General features: G+C 36.5%; 2 protein-coding genes across 2 annotated transcripts; both read right to left on the reverse strand.

Annotated features, from left to right (window-relative positions):
- Positions 1–2,094: 2,094 nt before the first annotated feature.
- On the reverse strand, positions 2,095–2,932 carry LOC119069107 (general odorant-binding protein 83a-like). The gene is made up of 4 exons (XM_037172998.1): positions 2,770–2,932; positions 2,635–2,710; positions 2,299–2,564; positions 2,095–2,234 (listed from the first exon to the last, which is right to left on the reverse strand). Exons 1-4 carry the CDS (start codon positions 2,848–2,850, stop codon positions 2,217–2,219), a joined length of 441 nt encoding a protein of 146 aa, XP_037028893.1. The 5' UTR covers positions 2,851–2,932; the 3' UTR covers positions 2,095–2,216.
- A 10,710-nt stretch (positions 2,933–13,642) lies between these two features.
- LOC119069104 (hemolysin E, chromosomal-like) lies at positions 13,643–15,117 on the reverse strand. The gene is made up of 2 exons (XM_037172996.1): positions 14,961–15,117; positions 13,643–14,380 (listed from the first exon to the last, which is right to left on the reverse strand). The coding sequence occupies exons 1-2, from the start codon at positions 15,019–15,021 to the stop codon at positions 13,701–13,703; spliced, it is 741 nt and encodes a 246-aa protein (XP_037028891.1). The 5' UTR covers positions 15,022–15,117; the 3' UTR covers positions 13,643–13,700.
- Positions 15,118–16,338: the final 1,221 nt, after the last annotated feature.

Raw genomic sequence — 16,338 nt, forward strand, 5'->3', positions numbered from 1 at the left:
GCATCTGAGTAAAGAAAATTTTAGGGCAGAAATCGTTACAAATCACGTTTCATTATTTGTTGGAACAAATTTAAATATTTCTGTAAATCTCGTATAAAACTTACGGTTTGCATGTTTCCTATTTTTCAACAAAGATGTCAGTGTTTAATTTTTATGACAATCGCAACCCAGCAAAAAAAACCTTTTCTCTCTACATGACGCTTTGCGCGCTTCGAATTTAAATAATCAACATAGTCAATGAAAATGATGTGGTTGGGATACGGTCGACAGTCTATTATCCGTAACGTTAGCAAAATATCATCATCATCACTTACTTACATTATTCCGATTTAGAGAAAAGGAATGGCATAAAGCAAAGATAAAAGGCATTGTTGAATCAGGAAATTACTAGTGCAGCCGGACGCCTAAATGCATATTTGTTTTAGGTATACTTTTAGGGCTAAGCAGATAAAATTGTATAATGTCAGAAACGCACTCCAAGAAAGAACAAAGGCAGACGAAATTCAGTTTTTAGCCCCGTACGAAATACTGGGGGCTTATAAGATTAATATGCCGTTTGCAACATGTTGAATTGGAAGCAGACGGTAAGGGCAAAGCATTTTTGTCAATGTTCATAGATAACAAATCCGCAATAAAAAAAATGTCCGTCCGTCCGTCTGTCTGTGACCCCTATAACTTGAGTAAATCACAACCTTTTTTGAAATTTTTTTTTTTCCATTTGGTAATGTCAAAAGAGAGGCAAAGTTCGAAGATGGGTGATCAAGTGTACCTTTGATGCAAATTTGGGGCACCGGTACAGTTTTCTCAAAGCACATGCATTTTGTCCATTTACTAGGTAGATCTTGTATTTTAAGAGATTCGTCGATGACACACCTCTCCTGTTGATTTTACATACAAAAAGTCGAGGGGGAAATAACCATGGCGAATGGTGGGACAGGTTTCGGTCGAATAAAGGAAAAATAATGGGCGAATAATAGTCGACTGGTGGGACAGGATTTTCCATGGTTGTTTTTTCCTCGTAAACAGTATTTACCACAACGTCACGGTAACGATTATCATCAATAAACGTGAACTTGTTTGCATGGAAAGCCGGCATGTAATCATCAAAAGTGGGTAGTGGTGCTACTTCCCTGGGTTTTAAAGAATAACTAAATTTTCTGAATTTTTAGGTCTTTTTTCTTTTAGAAAAAAACACTATTGTGGACACTTTATCTGTCCGTCTGTCCGTCCATGTGTCTGTGTCACAAATCAAAAATTAGGCGATAGCAGCCTTGATTCAAAATTGCAATGCTGCTATGAGCAAATCAACACCAGGCAAATAATAATTATCTGTTTTTTGTTTTTACGCAAATTCGCTTGTTGTGGCCCGAACGAAGTGAGGGCTACATGCGAAAGTGCCTAAAATCAATCATCCGAAACAGATACTCAAAAAAAAAATTCATGTAAGGGGTCGAAAACCCGAGAAAAACCTCGAAACTCCCTCATTTTCGGCACCGACACATGAAAAATACTATTGTTATCTGATAACCGATCGCTCACAGATAACAATGTAATTCGAAAATTTTGTAGTTGGTAGCTGACTACCAATATTATAATTGACTACCAAACGTAATTTTCGGCAGAGATATTTACTATTCGAGAGCTGCGCACCAACTGACGAAAATATTCTGCCTGCTTGCCTATTTATAGCTTGAAGTTTTGGTAGTTGACTACCATGCCGATAGAGAGATGGTAGAGATGTTAACTGTTTGAGAGCGATTTATAATTCGATAATTTGGTAGTTGACTACCATACTGATAGTTGAATTCTAAATTGGTAGTTGACTACGAAGTTGATAGAACGTTGGTGGAGAAGTTTACCGTTCAACAGCTGGATATCGAATGAAGAACATTCTTCCTGCTTGTCTATTTATATCTCACGTAATTGGTAGTTGGTAGCTCTAGAATTGAAAAATTGATAGAAAGAAAAAAGACCTCACTAGGCTTATAGCCGGTCTATTCTTATTCTTGATTAATTGCATTCCTTAACAGAACAACTTCATGGCTTGCTTCATGGATTAACAGCCATAGAGACTTCAATTTTGTTTTTATGGAATCCACCTTACGTCCTGTTTGGGTCATCATTTTATTTTATTTCATCTCGAAAATATGAAACGTTAATTCCCAGCTCAAGGGACTCGTTAATCGAATAAATCTATGGCAAGCGTTCCATTGTTTTCAAATGAGAAAGTAATGCTGAAAATGTAAGCAAAATTTCAGAAATTGCGATCTCAGTCAGTGTAATGTTGTGTACTCGAACCTTTGGATCGGCAGTCTTCCAACATTTGTGATACCAAAACGCTCTTTCGCATTGTGTAGCCCCTTGCGTCTTCATGCACCTCTTTCCCATATTCAGAAATATTTTCTCAATTTCCTCTCCGAACAACTCAATGCCTTCAACCAATTTCTCTAAATGTAGTTCACCATCATCATCAACGACATGGGCCTCATGGAACACACAGTTCATGTAGCATTTCAATTTTTCATCTTCATGGATTTCACCATCACTAAACGTGTTTATGGCCTCTGCAGATCAATAAAACACAAAGGAATCTATGAGAATCGGTAGAGGCAATGAAATTAGAGGAAACATTACCTTTGGAAACACCAATTTCTTTAACACATTTTTCATGTATTGGCTTAAAGAATTTGATTAGTTCTTGCGGTGGCCACTACGAGAAAATTATTGATTCGATTGATTCGTTTCCCATACCCAAATCGATTGGCTTACCGTATCGTCGCGTCGAGGAGCGACCTGACTCGTAACAAATCCAACGCAACAATAAGCTAACGCCAGCAGTTTTAACTCCATCGCTATGTCGGTGTTATTTCGTAATGATAGAACATCCCGGAACAGTTGCCCGTTTTATATTATATTAACGATGACTGAATGAAAATTTCGATTGAACTTGAGATCTGGCATTTTGTTAGTTGATATGCAATTAAATTTCATAGCAGAGATGTTTGGTGTAATTATATGTTTGTTTATTAAATGAATTTTAATTGCACGTTCTACACTAAAGACAGTTGCAAAAAAAAATTATTGTCTTGAGCACCATCATCTGGTGCAAAATTCCTACTTGCATCATATGGATAATTAAGTTCTCTTCGGAAGGCCCAGACTAAATACATTTCTCTCAAACAGTCACTGCCTATCTAATTGACGACTAGGACGAGTTCGAGCTCGTCAAATATTTTCGCCTTCGGCTCAGATATGCAAACTCTACACGTCAAAATAACAGTCTCCAAACCGTGTTGTTTAAAACAAGTTCGGCTTGTATCACAAATTGATTCCTCATGTAATGAATGCCATTCACCCGAGGGGTAACCGACTGGCCAAAATGGTGGCAAATCAATTTCTAATTCGTTTCAATTCCGTTTAATTACCTCAATTACCGGACCAACTCGTCTAATTGCCGGATTCGCTCTATTTCCTTTCAATTCCTTTCAATTCCGTTCAATTCCTTTCAATTCCCTTTCAATTCCCTTTCGATACCCTTTCAATTTCCTTTCAATTTCTAAAGGTACTTCCTGTCAATTCCTTTTAATTGCTCTTAATTCCTTTTATTTCTTTAATCGCTCCTCCGCACAAAAGTCCATCGACTTTATACACAAAACGTTCCTCCGCGCAAAAGTCCATCGACTTTATACACAAAACGCTTACTCCGCACAAAAGTCCATGCTTCATACACACAAAAAACAATTCGTTCCTCCGCGCAAAAGTCCATCGACTTTATACACAAAACGTTCCTCCGCACAAAAGTCTATGCTTCATACGCAAAAAAAAAACAATTCACTCCTCCGCGCAAAAGTCCATCGACTTAATACACAAAACGTTCCTCCGCACAAAAGTCCATGCTTCAAGCTTCATACACACAAAAAAGTAACATTCTCCGCACAAAAGTCCATGCTTCATACACAAAATGTTGCAAAAGCCCATCGTCCATAAAATGTTACATTTCTCTTGAAATTTCCATCGACCATAATATATACACGGAAGAACACGCAATTATTGTGCGTTGTGTTCTTACGTGTATATATTATGGTCGATGGAAATTTATGGACGATGGGCTTTTGCAACATTTTGTGTATGAAGCATGGACTTTTGTGCGGAGAATGTTACTTTTTTGTGTGTGTTTTTTGCGCGGAGGAACGAATTGTTTTTTTTTGTATGAAGCATGGACTTTTGCGCGGAGGATACAATTGTGTGTGAGAAAAGTCTATATAAGCCGGTTGCAATATGAAAATGAAAGATACTTCATTTGACAGTTTCGAAAATTTCGTCATGAAAAATAGGACCAAAACACGTTTTCAATGTCTCGTTTGTTTTGAGCATTAGGCTTTTGAAAAGTTGATGGAATAGATGATATTGTCGGTGATGCATTTTTTTTTTGTAAATTTGGTTTGAAACTGGAGCATTTCGCATCGGCAATGCCCCAGCCTAACATTCCCCCGACGAATATTCACTTGTTTGTTGCGGCTCAAACTCTTCCGTATCTGACTCACAAGAATCCTCTGAAGAAGAATCCTTCAGTGTGCATATTTTGAACATAAAAGGACGTTGGACCTGTTCTAAAATGGAACTGATCAACACTGTACACTGTTATTTATTGTGCGAGAGCTTTCAAAATTAAAACAAAAAGGAAATAATGTGGTTTTGCATTCGCTGGTCCTTCTTTCCGATAATCACACTTATCAGCATTTACTCTCATTTACTTTCAATTCCACATATTTCCAGTCAATTCCGATCAATTCCTGCCAATTCAGATCAATTCCGGTCAGTTCCATCAATTCCAATTATTTACCGGATACTCCGGCAATTCCTTTGAGGGTGTATAGTCAATTTCCCGAGTCGGTTACCCCTCGCATTCACCGCATCCAATGCAAAGTAATGACTCATTTACCGAGGGTACACAGAGTAAATTGCTTTCTTGGTTGACAGAGAGTTTATTCGCCCCTCCGTCTTACTATCCAACTAAGAGATTTCATGTTCCGAACTCCTATTGACGGTTAATGAATTTCCATCATCTGTGGTCTTCAAATACCGTAGGTGCTCAATATAAAAAAAAATCACGAATAGCTAAAAGAAAATTTATATTTCCTTCCATTTTCATTGTTGATGATGTTGCAAATTTTACCTTATCGGAATTTTACCCCCACTCATATTAGAGATCTAGGGAACTATAAACATATACGATGTATTTATGCAGAACAGTTGTAGTACCTTAATACTTTGTTCCATAAATGGGAGGCGTATCCTCGCATTACTATTAATCTGTTACTTCTTTTGTTTAAAGATATCGTTCGTTTAGTTTTTATTGGAAAATCGTTTACTTATTATGCCTTATGTGTTCGCGTGCCATCTTTTAAATTGCAAAGAAAGGTTAGCTTCAGTGCTCTGTCTGAGTAAACGAGTTGTCCACAAAAAAAGCAACCTGTGCTAACTCACGTTAAATTAACACTTCTTCGTGAACTTTCTTGTCTATCACAATAAATTCTTAAAATCGCAACCACACCAAGCGACAACTCATCGTGAGCTTTCTTGTCAATCACGTGTAATTACAGATTGTTAATTATATAGTATTGTTCATCACGGAAAGATCTGCGTGCGTGGAATTCGTTGTCAACGATGCCAAGCGACATCTCGTCGGTCAATCACGTGAAGTTATTTACAAGTCAAGAACTATGCAAGAATATCCAATATTCGTTTACTTATAGGTCTTTAGTCTCACAAGTAACAGATTTAATGATTTTATAACGTTACGATTGTCCCTCTACAAACTCTCGTCCCATGCAATCCACCTAACTGACTCCTTCAAGCAAACTTACAGTGTTGCAGTAATTTGCATCAGATAAACTCGTCAAATTAACTTGATCTGTAATACGCGTAATAATACTAACTGTGACGACGCGGCATAAGTCGAAAACAATCAATATAAATGAAATAGTCCAGGCACAGTTTACACACTGAACAAGGAAAAAAATAGAATTCAATTACAATTACAATCGAACATAAGTTGTGTGCCCATGTTTAGTTTATATATTCGATCGAAACATAATTGCATTATAACATAATTATTATTTCGTTTCAAAATACAATTTATATCCCAGCGGACCGATTATCTTGTTATGAATTCAAATTGTGTATGCGGCGATTATATTTATACATAAGACCGATAGCTGTATATAGTATACACACCGCCTCACTTTAATGCTGCAGACACTGTTTTTCCACCAATTCCTAGCATTATGTATTGTAATAGGTGAGCGACTATAAAAATAAAACATTTTTCGAGAAGGGTCATAATTAATTTATGAGAATGAGGGAAGATTTTTCATGGTTATTGTTTGCAGTGTCATTTATATTGAACATGTTTGAGTAATTTAATCTGTTTTTGATGTAGATAAGTCAGTTAGTATCGTTGGCGTGACACAGGTTTTTTTTTGTCTTTTTAACATATTGGAGTCGAGTTTCACATTCACCCAGGACACGGAAATAGTTTTATTTTGTCCAACAAATATCCAGTTGATGTCCGATGTTTTGTTTATTATTTGCCTTTGATTGAAGATTGTAATTTGACGATGTCCATGGACATTTTATTGCTCTGCGTATATGCATGAGATCATAAAAATCGAATCAGATACGAAATAAAAGCAGTTGACCCGATCTGACCAGCAATCGGAAGACGATTGGACAATGCCTTAATTGAGTAAATGCTTAGTCGGAACAGAGGTTCACTTCCTCGTCGATGTATCATTACTATAAAATAACTATTTATGCTAGTAGAACGCTCAGGTCTTTTGAATTTATCCAATCGTCTCTGCAAACTGGAAGCTGTTAACTTGTGACAGTTCAAGCCTCACAGATAGTCTTAACGTAGGAAAACAATTTATGTAATGGAAAGCCACTGATATCGACTAACAGCTGCCTACACAAATGGCTGAAGAGGGATTTTTTTGAAAGTGGACCAGGCTCCGTCGGAGCTATTTTTTTGCGACGGTTTGTTCATATGCCCAGATAACCCTTGGTCCCAATAGTCCAAAACCGCAGTCGTTTAATTTTCATGTTTGCGTCTTGGCTGGTGGTGAAGGTGCAAAAGTCGAAAAAAGGGTGTTTTTATACGTGATTTACTGCCGCTACAGACAATGGACACACAAGTGTGGCGGCTCGTTAGATAGTTACTGTCCAGGAGAACCGGGGCAAGCATAGATATCTTACATGTTCTGTGCCATTGTTCGAAAATAACAAAAATATTGTGTCAGTCAAAGGCCGTAAATTTTGATGAACTTCAAAAGGTGATATCTCGCACCTAAAGAATGTTTATGGTTAGATCATTGGATGCAGACATCAAAAACAGCATAATTCGTGTATTTTTCTAAAATCAACATTTTGCTTTCGAGTGTAGGAAGACATTGGCTTTATACCCAAAAAAGTATCCTGAAACCTTTCACTTCCATGGCAATTGAGGTATAATTGTAGAGCTGGGTTAAGCCTCTATCAGGGCAACCACTGATCTGTACAACAACAGTCACCAGGTACAAAATATCACCTAATAAAGCTCATCAAAATTTCCGGCCTTTGACTGATACATACTTTTTGTTATTTTTGAATAGAGCTTGAGTACACATTTGATATCTGTCTTTGCCCCGGGTCTCCTGGACAGTACCTATCCAACGAGCCGCCACACATGTGTGTCCATCGTCTGCAGCGGCAGTAAATCACGTATAAAAAACACCCTTTTTCGACTTTTGCACCTTCACCACCAGCCAAGACGCAAACATGAAAATTAAACGACTGCGGTTTTGGACAATTGGGACCAAGGGCTATCTGGGCATATGAACAAACCGCCGCGAAAAAATAGCTCCGACGGAGCCTGGTCCACTTTCAAAAAAATCACTCTGAATTTATTTTCTAAACCAGGAAATTGATCTGTTCCAAACATCAACAGGGACTATTTTTGAGTAAACAATTTCCCGTATTTTCCTTATTGTAATTGAGCTCGATTTGAATAAAATTACGCTAATATTATTGCACCGCGTTCCAAACTTAGAGGAAATGCGCAATAATTTTCCCAAAAAATATTGGAAGAAGTCCAAAGAAGTTTGGGAAAATGCAAAACATTTTAGGAAATAGGGCAAAATGTTTTCTTAAAATTAGGCCCCAAAAAACTACTCTAACGTTGTTTTTTCAGTTACGCGTGTGAAAAACTTAATCTTTTTAAGTGAAAGAGTCAAAATTTTCGACTATTGATTCGATTTATAAACATTGCAATTTTAAACGAATTGATGGAGAAATACAACTGGGAATGATCTATCCAGCCCAGAAACGTCCACTGCCGTCAAATAAGGTGTACCAAAATTGGTATCAATGTAACAAAATTGGTTAGTCTCAGCTAACAAAGATTTTATCTTGAATTCCTTCTTTGCTCAATAAACGAATCAACAAAAAGCAGTAGCCCTCAACCTGTGGTTCAACTGTAAATCTCCTGTTCTATCAAAATGTTTTCGCAGCACTTGACTCGCCGAGTACACACACCCTATTAACTTGCATTGATTTTTTTTTATTTCAAAAAATTAAATTTGATATCCGTGGATTCTAAGTGACTTCCATATAAAACGGTGAAGTGAAAAATTACAATTACTTTATTTCCCAGCAAAATGCTTCCAAATCATTTATGCATGCTTTTTGGCGCGTTCCTTTGGGAAAAAGTTAATTAAATTCTATTTCTGCGTTGTTGTTCGCTCACTGGATTGGGGGTAAAGTGTATATATCAACTTTCGGTGTATGTTTATAACATTTACATTTGATTGTTGTGCGCTTATAATTCCCCAGCCCTACTGCATGTGAATTTAAAATGCATTATGTGAGCAAGTTGATAATTTCATATGCTATAGGGATCATGCACTCGAGTGATATCTCATTTATATCTATTTCATATACACAAAAAAGGGTAACCAAATATTTATTCCCAATGGATGGTTTCATGTGCATGAAAAATAGATCGGATGTTAGTTGCAGCAAATCGTTTTGCTCCTATCCAAATTTATGTGAAGATGTGTATAATATGGTCATGTGTATCTACATATACGGTAAAAACTATATGAAACAATTGGAATACACGGTTGGTTGGTGGAAGAAAGAATGAAGCGAAACGAAAAGAAGTTACTGTTTAACGACGGCAACCTGGCTGTATATATATGGTAAGTCTCAAGGGAAAATTTAGTTTTTTTTTCTTTAACTTTTGATTTTCTTCTTTTCTTCTTTTATGCAATTTTAGGCAAATCTAATATGTAAAGTATCAATTCACAAAATGTATGGAGGTCAAGTTAATCAGATTGTTTACCTTTATTAAGTTTTTTTGTTGTAAAGAAGAGAAGGAAATTGTCTGTTTTATTGAGTCGAAAATGTTAGGCTTTTCAAGCGGAGAAAACCTTTTTTCGTTGTTGTTGTATTACTCAAACAATAAATGCTTAAGTGGCAAACGTTACGCCGAAAATAGAAATAAATCGTCGTAATTTAAACATTTTCTATTAAATATTCACCAATTCGTTCGTTCGTTTATATTTTCATTTTATATGCACTAAACGTAATGGCACTCAAAAGCACCTAAGACTGGAATTGGCCGGAATATTTTAGTGTACATTTTCAAGGATTTGTGAAATGTGAAGTTTTTACTTGGCAGATGAATTCACTGTTATTCACGTGACTGAGCTGAGCAATTATCTTTCCTGTGTTTATGATGATTTGTGACTCTGAAACGAATAAAAAAAAACTTTTTTTTTGTGGCCTATATTGGTGTTGTAACTGCGGAACGTTCCTTCCAAGTCCGTTCTGAGGCACAAAAGAGGCGGTGTAAGACAGACAGTATTGATTTTGTTTGTGTGAGTAAGGAACGCCCGAGAATATTTTTTAGAAGAGATAACTCTTAGTCCCAATTTTTCAGGTGTTTTCATCTTCAGAGGTTTTGCATTCCTTTACACCTGTGGGAATTACGTACATTTATAAGCAGTGAAAGTCATCACACAAGCCAAAACAATAACTTACAAGCAATAATTTTGCGAAATTAAAATACCTGATACAGCAGGGACTAAAGTAAGGAACAAGTGTGTAGGCAATTGGCGTCAGTGCCCCTCAAAGTGGCAACTCTGCCATCGATATTTGCCACCACGGAAAATTTCACTGTATCTTATGGTGAATCAGTTTTTCTAACTGAGGAGCATATTTACAGCATTTGACTTCCCCCTATGGCTCCAATCACCATGCAATTAATTCTTCGACTGAACTCAAGAAATTTAACCAATAAACTAACAAAATTTGCGTCACAAATGGCAATTGTTGAGGAAACCACACCATTTTCAAGAAAATTTCTGAAACTTGATAGAATCTTACAAATTTGAAATGAATCCTAAAATGACTTCGCATTGAGTTAAGGAACATAATTAAAATAAAGTCTGTAACCACTCCTTTATTCGCCCAAGATGAATTATTTCAAGTTTTGCTTTACACGTTTTACAACTTAGATTTGGCCCTTTCAGAACAAAAACATGGGCCCCTGACAAGATGCGGCTACACCGAAAAAAATACTTACTTTAGTCCCTGTGATACAGCCAATCAATCCGTTTTTAAATCGCTAACTTATGCTATACAGTACGGTTATGTTGTAGTATTTGGCAACGCATTTGAATTTCGACTCGAGCTCTTTTGGTGTTTTGGGACATACTTTAGGAAATTTCATGCTTGTGTCGTTTCAAGTAGCTGTACGCTCATTTTCTCCCAAGCATGTTGTCCTTGTATCGACTTTCTTTTCTACCAGACAGTTCCAAGTATGACTTCACAATCATACACAAATCCAAAGAATCAAAATCAACAGGGCATCCCCAGTCGGCACACTGAATGAGACGCGACATTATCTTGATTTCTTCATTGTCAGACAAAACGTTTCTTGATATTCGTCTTTTTGTGTCGATATAAAACGGAAACGCATCTTGGCTGCTTTTTAGCCCCGTACGAAGTACGAAGGGGCTTATAGGATTACGGTGCCGTGTGTAATTGATGGAATTCGAAGCAGGCGGTAAGGGCAAAGTGTTTGCCTATTGTCATAGATGACGAATCTGCAATAAAAATTTTGTCTGTCCGTCTGTCCGTCTGTCCGTCTGTCACGTCGATATCTTGAGTAAATCAAATCCGATTTCAAATTTTTTTTTTTCCCTGAAAGATAGTCGAATTAGTGAGGCTAAGTTCGAAGATGGGCATATTCGGGTCGGTCCTTCGTGAGTTAGGGCCACCTAAGTGATTTAAGGTCTTTTGGTGATATTTATGGCAAAATAAACGATGGAAATGTAAATGACACGGCAAATGATAGGTATTGTCAATACTAATCCAGGAAAAAAAAGTTTTTTAAAATCGGGTGAGTGGACCGTGAGTTAGGGCCTTAGAAGTGAAATGCTACTAGGGCCCTATGTGTATTTTACGTAGAACTCGAGTAAATTTCATCCGTTTTTGGTAATTTTTGTTTGATTTGGAAGGTAATCGAATGCCGAATAGAATGTTGTTGAAAAAAAATTAAATTTGGGTCCTTGGACTAAGGCCACTACTAGGGCCCTATGTGTATTTCACATATAACTCGAGTAAATTTCATCCGTTTTTGGTAATTTTTGTTTGATTTGGAAGGTAATCGAATGCCGAATAGTATGTTGTTGAAAAAAAATTAAATTTGGATCCTTGGCCTAAGGCTACTACTAGGGCCCTATGTGTATTTTACATATAACTCGAGCAAATTTCATCCGTTTTTCGTAATTTTTGTTTCATTTGGGAGGTAATCAAAGGCCGAATAGAATGTTGTTGAAAAAAAATTAAATTTGGGTCCTTGGACTAAGGCCACTACTAGGGCCCTATGTGTATTTTACATATAACTCGAGCAAATTTCATCCGTTTTTCGTAATTTTTGTTTCATTTGGAAGGTAATCAAAGGCCGAATAGAATGTGGTTGAAAAAAAGTTAAATTTGGGTCCTTGGACTAAGGCCACTACTAGGGCCCTATGTGTATTTCACATATAACTCGAGTAAATTTCATCCGTTTTTCGTAATTTTTGTTTCATTTGGAAGGTAATCAAAGGCCGAATAGAATGTTGTTGAAAAAAAAAATAAATTTGGGTCCTTGGACTAAGACCACTACTAGGGCCCTATGTGTATTTTACATATAACTCGAGCAAATTTCATCCGTTTTTCGTAATTTTTGTTTCATTTGGAAGGTAATCAAAGGCCGAATAGAATGTAGTTGAAAAAAATTAAATTTGGGTCCTTGGACTAAGGCCACTACTAGGGCCCTATGTGTATTTCACATATAACTCGAGTAAATTTCATCCGTTTTTGGTAATTTTTGTTTGATTTGGAAGGTAATCGAATGCCGAATAGTATGTTGTTGAAAAAAAATTAAATTTGGATCCTTGGCCTAAGGCTACTACTAGGGCCCTATGTGTATTTTACATATAACTCGAGCAAATTTCATCCGTTTTTCGTAATTTTTGTTTCATTTGGGAGGTAATCAAAGGCCGAATAGAATGTTGTTGAAAAAAAATTAAATTTGGGTCCTTGGACTAAGGCCACTACTAGGGCCCTATGTGTATTTCACATATAACTCGAGTAAATTTCATCCGTTTTTCGTAATTTTTGTTTCATTTGGAAGGTAATCAAAGGCCGAATAGAATGTTGTTGAAAAAAAAAAAAAAATTTGGGTCCTTGGACTAAGACCACTACTAGGGCCCTATGTGTATTTCACATATAACTCGAGTAAATTTCATCCGTTTTTCGTAATTTTTGTTTCATTTGGAAGGTAATCAAAGGCCGAATAGAATGTAGTTGAAAAAAAATAAATTTGGGTCCTTGGACTAAGGCCACTACTAGGGCCCTATGTGTATTTTACATATAACTCGAGCAAATTTCATCCGTTTTTCGTAATTTTTGTTTCATTTGGAAGGTAATCAAAGGCCGAATAGAATGTAGTTGAAAAATTTTTTAAATTTGGGTCCTCGGACATTTGAAAGGAACGTCGTACGGGGCTTCGTAATTGCGCTATGCGCAATTTGTAAGATGCACACAGTACATAATAATTTTACTTTAACTACATTAACCGGCGCAATAGGCTTACGGTCAAAGTAGGGTGACAGACGCACTAGGGTCACGTACGCAATAGATATACGGGTTTGTACGGGGCTCAGTCGCAGCAAACGCTCGTTTATAGATCAGCAATTGCAGCTTTTGTAATGCTAAAAAAACGAGACTTTTCAAAACGTATTTTGCCTTTTAACGTTACGCTTTGGCAACGGTCCGTTTAAGGATCATATGAGTAATTGTTATGGTATGTATGTAGTGTGCTTGTGGACATGTAATTTGAAATGAAAAATTGATGCACAGGTGGGACACGAACACACAATCTTCATCTTGCCGGAGTTATGCTCTAGCCACCGTCCACAGTATCCATTTCAATATTTGTAGAGCCAGATTTGTCAATGTATGTAGTGATTGAATACGGTGTGTATGACGTGCTTGTATCATAGATACTGAAATGGTCGGGCGTGTATGGAAATTAAACTGGACATCGTACCAAATAACCCAATTAATTTTATTTATAAACTTTTAGAATAACGAGCAAAATGAAAGAATTAATGCTTTTGACTGTATTCATTACATTTAGCAATAAGATTTTGAACAGAATTGGTAATGATTTGGCGGCTTTCGGCACTAATAGATTCGTTTGCCCTTGATTCCGCCAATTGACCTCTCAAATTTTCAAGCACTTGCTTCTCGCCTTGTAATTTGATCTGTGTTTCGCTCGCGTCTCTATAAGCTTGATTAACTTTGCTGTTCAATGTTCCATAAAATGTTTTGCTGGAATCCGGCAGAGCTCGATTGTTTAGCGTTGTTAATTTATCAGCTGCTTCATGGAAATTTGTGGCCATATCTGTGAGGGATGTTTGCCATTCGTTCATTTTACTTATTTCATCATCAATCACACGAAGTAAAAGAGTTTTTTGTGTTTCTGATTTTGCTGCAGTCAGTCCATCGAATAATTTGTTGTATGCGATGAGGAGCCCTTTTGAAAAGCCACACCATTCTTTGGCACTTTGTGACAAACTGTCGTATGCGTCCCGACTGTTCAACAAACGAGTATGGATTTCCCCAAGAAGTTTTGCGCTTACTGGAGAACGATCAGTTGGATAGCTACTGAACTCTTGTGGTGCTTCCTTGAATAATTTCCATGGCTCTTGGTCCAATATTCCGCTATAGACGTCTACAGCAACACTAGCATGCTCGATAAGATAGTTTATGTCACCTGCTCCGCCTGTAATTATAATGTAATAATTCCCTTTGAATGATAATTGTATTTAAAGAACGATTCAACATGGATGGGTAGATCATTCAGTGATGATATTTGATGCACTGAGGTAACATTTTAAATTAAAATACTAAGCTCAGTACTAACGATGAAATTTTCAAAGTTATGCGAATATGAACCAAAAATTGCAATATTGATAATGACACGATCACGAAAGCCAGTACGAAGTACCTCTAAAATAAAACAAAAATCTACAATTTGGTATATTCCATATAAAATGAACTGGTCTCATGTTATGTGACGTTGTAGTGTATGCTTTTTGCACATTCTATGCGATATTCAATTATCTGTCCAAAAACTAGCAAAATCGGATAAAATCTACTCGAAATGCGGAAAAATCACTGAGGACCGAGTCCGAGTGTCGGGACGCACTAAAAATTTTAATTTCTACCACAGGATAAAAAGATCATTTTTTTACATTTTTTTTCCTCAATTTTTAATCAAAAATATTATTTCACCTTCACCAAAAACTTTCATTCTGCGCACTGCTATATAATTCTAAACGCTTTCCATCAAAATAATTTACCTTCTGATTTGGAAAGAGCAAGCGAACAAAAAATAGCAAATATCCCAATAAACCACTTCATTTTTACTTGTGACTCAAAAAGTTCAATATTCAAGACTAAATTGAATTTTGGCGTGATCTCAGTTTAAATACACCCATCAGTTTAAACACTCACACAGGTGAATATTTAAACAAACATGTTCCAGAATAGTTATTTGTGTATCTGTTTCGAACGATTGATTTTAGGTAATTTCCCAAGTTGTAGCCCGAACGAAGTGAGGACTACATGCGAAAATCAATAGTCCAAAATAGATACTCAAAAAACATTTATGTAAAGGGTCGAAAACCAAAGAAAAATCTCAAAACTCCCTCATTTTCGGCCCCGACACATGAAAAAAATGTGTATACGCTTCAGTTGTGACCTTGTTCCGTAATAAATTATTGCAGAACAACAGAATAAGATAATAGGACCGGTAAAGTGAAATCTTGCTTCAGCATGTAAGACACATTACGTAATTGCTTCCAAATGTCTGTTTTGACTCGTATCGTAAGATTACGAAACTCGCCTTTTATTTATTTGGCTCGTCGTGCAAACGTCCAACGAGTCAAAACACGACATTTGGAAGCAGTACAGGTACGTAATTCCATTTTACATACATTTCAATCAACAAACAAACATAGAACTGTGGCTTGCATCAATTAGAGTAAATAGTATTTACTTATCCACCGCACAAAAACAAAGATTCTTTACATTCGTTATCCATAATACCATGTCTGAAAATGTTCTGAGCAATGAACTCTTGGATCATCGTCAGCATCGACAGCCACAGATAGAATTGAACTTGGTCTTCTGAAATTCCATTAGATAAATGGTTATTAATGTAAAAATTAATTTTCCTAGAACAATTAGAGATGGAAGACTTAAAACTAAAAAGCACATTTCATTGTTGGACAACTAATGTATGCTTCGAATTGAAACTTCTCTCTAGAATCTTATCGCAGAAGAAATATTCTTTGATATGTTTACTTTCACTGTCTGAATTGTGATAACACATGGTTATTCGTAAATATTATTTTTCCACGGAATCTATGTTATTCATTGGCTATAACCAATTAAAATTTTTTTCCTTTTTTGGAATATCTGTAAACTTTTGTTTTGAAACTTAAGAGTGAAATCGCGAATTCTTCGAACAATCGGCCAGCCATGCCATCCGGATTTAAGAGTATGGTACACATGAATCCTTGCTTCATTACGAGTTCAACGAGGTATATCTACCCTCTCTCAGAATTGTCGTTTTCGTGGTCCGATGCATTTGATGTCTTGTGTGGTCGGCTTAGTCTAGCACTACAAACCCTCTAAAATTTGAACGATGTCGACCCCTTATTACCCGAGATAATC

This window comes from Bradysia coprophila (assembly GCF_014529535.1).
Source record: "Bradysia coprophila strain Holo2 chromosome X unlocalized genomic scaffold, BU_Bcop_v1 contig_26, whole genome shotgun sequence".
In the NCBI taxonomy this organism is placed as follows: domain Eukaryota; kingdom Metazoa; phylum Arthropoda; class Insecta; order Diptera; family Sciaridae; genus Bradysia; species Bradysia coprophila.

What these genes read in the sequence shown, in the direction of transcription:
- LOC119069104 (XM_037172996.1), bottom strand. Translation starts at nt 15,021, where the DNA reads ATGAAGTGGTTTATTGGGATATTTGCTATTTTTTGTTCGCTTGCTCTT. An exon ending in TGCTCTTTCCAAATCAGAAG is followed by an intron (nt 14,381 to 14,960) that starts GTAAATTATTTT and finishes TTATAATTACAG; the next exon opens with GCGGAGCAGGTGACATAAAC.
- LOC119069107 (XM_037172998.1), bottom strand. Translation starts at nt 2,850, where the DNA reads ATGGAGTTAAAACTGCTGGCGTTAGCTTATTGTTGCGTTGGATTTGTT. An exon ending in CTCCTCGACGCGACGATACG is followed by an intron (nt 2,711 to 2,769) that starts GTAAGCCAATCG and finishes ATTTTCTCGTAG; the next exon opens with TGGCCACCGCAAGAACTAAT. An exon ending in AGAAATTGGTGTTTCCAAAG is followed by an intron (nt 2,565 to 2,634) that starts GTAATGTTTCCT and finishes ATTGATCTGCAG; the next exon opens with AGGCCATAAACACGTTTAGT.